Source organism: Molossus molossus, unplaced genomic scaffold, assembly GCF_014108415.1.
Source record: "Molossus molossus isolate mMolMol1 unplaced genomic scaffold, mMolMol1.p scaffold_m16_p_9, whole genome shotgun sequence".
In the NCBI taxonomy this organism is placed as follows: Eukaryota; Metazoa; Chordata; class Mammalia; order Chiroptera; family Molossidae; genus Molossus; species Molossus molossus.
In genome coordinates, this window is record NW_023425403.1 from 33,680,941 (window position 1) to 33,686,250 (window position 5,310).

Here is a 5,310-nt window from a genome sequence, read left to right on the forward strand (position 1 = left end):
CTTGTTTAATATGAATTCTTCATGTTTCTTCAAGAACTGTCTCTTCTACTTGACCCTTTGATAAGTTCAATAACCAATAGGATCTTCCTAGAAAAGTTAAAAAACAGAGTTGATGGAGAAAATAGCAAGACAAGAAAAAGAAATATGAGGGAGTAATGTTGCTGCAAAAAGGGTGAGTCACAGATGGAGACATTTGCAAGATGAAGAAGGAAAGAGTAGGAAATGAGAAGGCTTAATTATGGTGCATGATTCAACCACAGATTAGAATGCTGTGTCTTGCTTCCAGTTTTCTTTACTTCTATTTAAGCTGTACAAATATGACTTCCTGGAGGAATCTATTTCTAGTAACATATATTCAGCCCTGACATGTAGAATTCCTGTCACGGGCCACGCAACCTGTGAAAGACAAAGACCAGATCTCTGGCAATGCTTGGCATGGGAACCCCTGTCTTACTTCTCAGGGCCACTCAGGAAATAAGCATGGGGGCGCCCTGGTAGAGGAGCAGGTCCCCAGCCACTCACAAATCTTCAAGAGTATTGGTCTTTTTTCCTTTCTGCCAAACTAATAGTCCTCTATGTTTAACGAAGGACAAAGAAAGGTCAAAAAGCTGAGATGACAGGCAGTTCTGGATTAATCCCAGATCTATTGCTTTCTACTCTGTATGACCTTGAGTGCATTGCCTAACTTCTCCAAGCTCAGTTTCCTCATCTCAGAAGTGGGGACATAAATGTCAGGGCTTAGGTGACAAATATGCGCTAATGTATTTGTGATGCTCTTAGCACTGTGCCAAGAACACAGTGAGTGTATTCAATAAATGATACATGCTTTCATTCTTTCCAGCTGTAAGGAATGCATCTTGGCCCATGGTGACTCATTAGGTCATGTAACAGAAGGCCAGACACTAATCTCCTCCTTCTCTGTAGCCTCTGCTGTGTTTTCCAAGTAACCAAGAGTGCAACAAGCTTCACCACCAGGCCCTAGTCATCGTCCTGGGAGACAATGACTCTGTTGCTCTCTGGCCTGCAGCATCACACTTCTCTGGAATACTAGGATAATCCCACTACCATCTGGAAGATTATTCTCTAAAGCACGCTAGTCTCATAGAATTTTGTGCTTGCAACCCCCGGCTACATCTATGTGCTGCCACGTGGCTCATGTGTAGAAGTGAAGTCAATGAGTAAGCCTGGCTGCTTATTCAGCCTCTACAGTTTAATTTGTATTTGTGAATTTAAAGATTCTGGAGTGTCTCAAAATGTTTCCTTTGCAAGCATCAAGGGTGTGCCATATATGTAAAATGCAGGTTTCTAGAAAATATCCATGTGTCATCTAGATACAGATGTTAACTGAATGCAGCTTGGAAGGTCCTGAATGAGAGTTCCCCAAGTGGGTCATAGACCTACCCTGTGAGGCACACCTCAAATGTCACCTCCTCTTTGAAGTCCTCACTGACTTTTCTTAGTGTTTGATATTTCTTCTTTTGTGCTTCCATAGCATTGTATGCACAACCCATTGGAACATTGATCAATTTACTGTTGATCTCCTTTATAAGGCATAGTTACTTGTGCCCTTAGTACTGATCTGTTACGGTTTCTGGCAGGTAGCTATCTCTCAATAGTTTATTTTCCTACAAGAGTCATCCGGAGAAGGTAATGCTTGCTTTGTGCTGGCAGCTCTGCAAAGCACACACCTGTGGAATTGGGTTATAGCTGCTGATTCCACTAAACGGAGGGGGGAGAGAGTGCTCTGCCCTGTTTCAGATGTGGAGGGTTTCCTTGAGTTCCTTTGCTACCATATAAGGGGAATGCACCTCGACAATCCTAATGCACCTTAGATTGACATCTCCAAAGGTCTTGACTCCTCTGGCAAAGTTTTCCCCTGAGTCATGACCTCTCTATGCCCCCTGTTGTCAGTAAATGTCATAGAAGCCTAGCAAACAGCCAGGCATCATGCTACCAGGACTCCCAGAGTAGGATTTATTAAGCAGAAATTAAGCAGATAGGAGCAATAGCAGGTGTGCCACTTGCCACTGCCTGTTCCATCCGTGACTAATACACTGGAACTCTAGGTATCAGAGTCCAGAAGAGGAACCTCAGACCTTTGAACTTAGTGGCTGGGCAATACTAGCTTCTCCCCTGGCACACTCACGGGCTGATACCCAACAGCAATATGATGGCTGGCACTTCAGCTCTAGCCCTGCTTTATAATATATATAATATATATATATATATAATATATATATATGGCTGGTAAGTGGTATGCTTTGTACCTCAGCACTCATGAGATTGAGGTCACAGTTTAGAGGATGTGGTGCATGGGTGATGGTTTGTTTGTTTTTTTTTAATCCTCATCCCAGGTTATGTCCTGCCATTGCTTCTTAGAAAGAAGGGAAGGGAGGGAGGGAGAGAGAGAGAGAAACGATGTGAAAGAGACACATTGATTGCTTGCTTCCCACATTTACCCGACCGGGGTGGTGGTGGTGGGGCATTGAACCTGCAACCCAGGCACATGCCCTTGACCAGGAATCAAACCCGTGACCCTTCGGTGTGCAGGCCAATGCTCTCACCACTGAACCATGCTGGCCAGGACAACTTTTTTTTTTTACTACTTCAGCCCTCTGTCAGGACCCATGGCCGAATCCATCAGCTACAGTTACCTTCATGTAGTTCTGCAGGAGGAAAGCCTGTAGGCAATTAGTACTGAACAAGTTAAAGCCTGATCTTTCAAAAGACGTAATTCTTGTTTGGTCCTAAGTCATTAGCATCTGCTGGGCCTAAGTAAAATTAATGGATCAAATTCAACCAGATTGGATCATGCCCTATAGACAAAGTCACTAACACACCTCTCTCTAAAGTTACAGTGATCATTAAGCCCAGGAGGGCAGGAGCTCTGACACCCTAAGGCGTTCCTAGGGCTTGTACAGCTGCCTCTGCTGAGTGAATCTTCAGTTATGGCCATTAGACCTTATCCCTGTTTGACTTTGACATCAAAGGTGACTCAAATGTGTTTACTCTTTCCTGGGAGTGGGATTCCCACATAACTATGATGAGAATTAGTACTTAAAAGGGTCATCTTTTTTGTGTCATACCTTTGTATTTACCCCTGATGTCACACAATACCCTAATACCTACTTCCTGCCATATGATGAATTCCTTTAGAAAACATGGTCATAGACTTAGTGAGAATTTAAGAAGGGTCTTGAGTAGGAAGGCCCCCCAAAATGTTATCACCAAACATTGAAGGGCTTATTTAAGGACAGGCACCTACAAGAGCCACTTTTCAGGTGGCATACTGTAGTAACTGCAACCCTTCACAAAGCTACTTATTAGAATTACCTGGAGATCTTGATTTTAAAAAGAGAGAGAGAGAGAGCGCACGCGCGCTGATGTAATTGGCCTGGGGTGGGGCCTCGGTGGGACTGTAGGTTAAAGGCATGCTGGAGCTCTGTGGCTCCCTGCAATGCTACCCAGAGCCAATCTGAACTGAGTTTTATTGCTATTTGTTTGTATGATAAGATAAACACAGGAATCAAGACTATTTAGAAACTTTTATAGCGAGTTCATGGAGTAATTTATGTTAGTTGAATCTAATATAAAACACATGAACAGTTATATTTTCTGTCTTATTTTTTATGTTACTTTTTATTTGTAATTCAATTCACTTAAATAAATGTAATTTAATTCATTTAAAATAATACCAGCTCAGAGAAGTAAGAAGATTTCCCTTTCATCAACCTTGACTTCTTTTCTCAGTATGGAAAACGCAAAAGGCAAGAAGAACTCCACAAAGAAGTCAGGGGGAGCAAAAAAGTCTTGCAAATTCCAAGCAGTAGGAGCTAAAGAGAAAAATCACGCTGCTGGTGAACTAAGTACACAAGGAACCTCAGGGAAGGAGACCAAACGGAAGAGATCTATGAAAGATGACAAAGCTGCCTGTCCACAAAAGATCGAGCCGGGCAATAAAAGAATAAGAATTCACAAGAAGATACCAATTCCTCCATTGCCCATTAAATTGCTGCCAGTTAATCTGCTTCGCCGAGACATCGTGAGGTCTTGCCAACAATTAAAGCTGAGCACCAGAGGCTTGAAATTGGAAGGATATAAGGGGCTGTGTGAATATGCTTCCCATGATCTAAAGGATTTTCCCACCACAGCAAAGGAAGCCAAGATGTTGACAGAATCACAAAGAAAACTGGAGATGGAGAAGGGGGAAACGACTCTGGACAGTTTGGGTCTTCCGGAAGTGATTGCTCCCCTTGAGGCGGGGGTGCCTGCTCTTGAAGGGGCCACTGCTCTCCTTGAGGGCACGGACAATGTTTTCCTGACCTCTGCCACCCGAGGCTGTTTGCCTCCTGGAGCAGAATTGCAGCCCAGGCGGGAAAGGTGGAGCCCGCCGCGTCCCCACAGGAGGCCTCTGAGGTCAGGTGGTGTGTGGTCCATGGACCAAGTCTCCCTGCAGACCCAGACGGTTGGGTTCAGCTGCAGTTTTATGCTGGGCAAGCCTGGGTCCCTGAGAAACAAGGGACAGTGTGTGCGCTCTTCTTGCTACCTGCCTGCGCCTTCCCACCCCCCCACCCGGAGGACAACATGCTGCGTCCCAAGTGCATTCGTAGGAATAAGGTATTAATAAAAAGCCTCCAGTGAGATTATAATGCAAGAAAGAGTGATGATTATAATGACTACTATCAACTCCACGGTGCCACTGACAGGCCGAACCCCAGGCTGCTCGACACCCTCCATGCTTCCTGCGTCCCGGGCCCACAGGCCGGTGTGGGGAGATGCTACCCCCAGACTCCCGACAGTGCCTGCTGCTCCGTCTGTTAGGGGACAGGCATTCATGGTTTCAAATGGACAAGCATTTCACAAATTATTATTCATTGCAGTTAAGATGAAAAAGTCACTCACACCATCCAACGATTCCCCGATTCCCCGGTTCCCCGGCTGGAACAAGGGACCCGGCAGCCCTTTCACAGCGGGAACCCGAAGTCACCTTGCGAAGGGAGTGGGGAGACCAAGCTGCGCTCCAGGCTGGGTTCCCGCCCCCGCCTGCTGGCTCCTGGGGCTGCTGCCTCCTGGCTCGAAGTCCAGTAACTTCAAACTGCCGGCTATCTGAAGCCGCAGCTGTTATCATCTTCACTCCCCAAAAACACCTTCTTAATGTACAAAACATTTTTCAAACTTTGCTGAACGTGAGATTTCTATGATGTGCCTCCGGGATAAAACGGGGCGCTGCCCGGCCAGTGTGGCTCCGTGGCTGAGCGTCGGCCCAGCACCAAGAGGTCGCCGCCTGTGGCGTCGCGGTCAGGGCACATG

The 5,310-nt window shown here is 45.8% G+C and overlaps 1 protein-coding gene across 1 annotated transcript; it reads left to right on the forward strand.

The window, feature by feature from the left end:
* The first annotated feature begins 3,751 nt into the window (after positions 1-3,751).
* Positions 3,752-4,641, forward strand: LOC118622344 (developmental pluripotency-associated protein 4-like). Its single transcript, XM_036249785.1, is given in 2 exon segments — positions 3,752-4,331; positions 4,334-4,641. Coding segments are annotated over 2 exon segments (888 nt in total).
* The last annotated feature ends 669 nt before the right edge of the window (positions 4,642-5,310 follow it).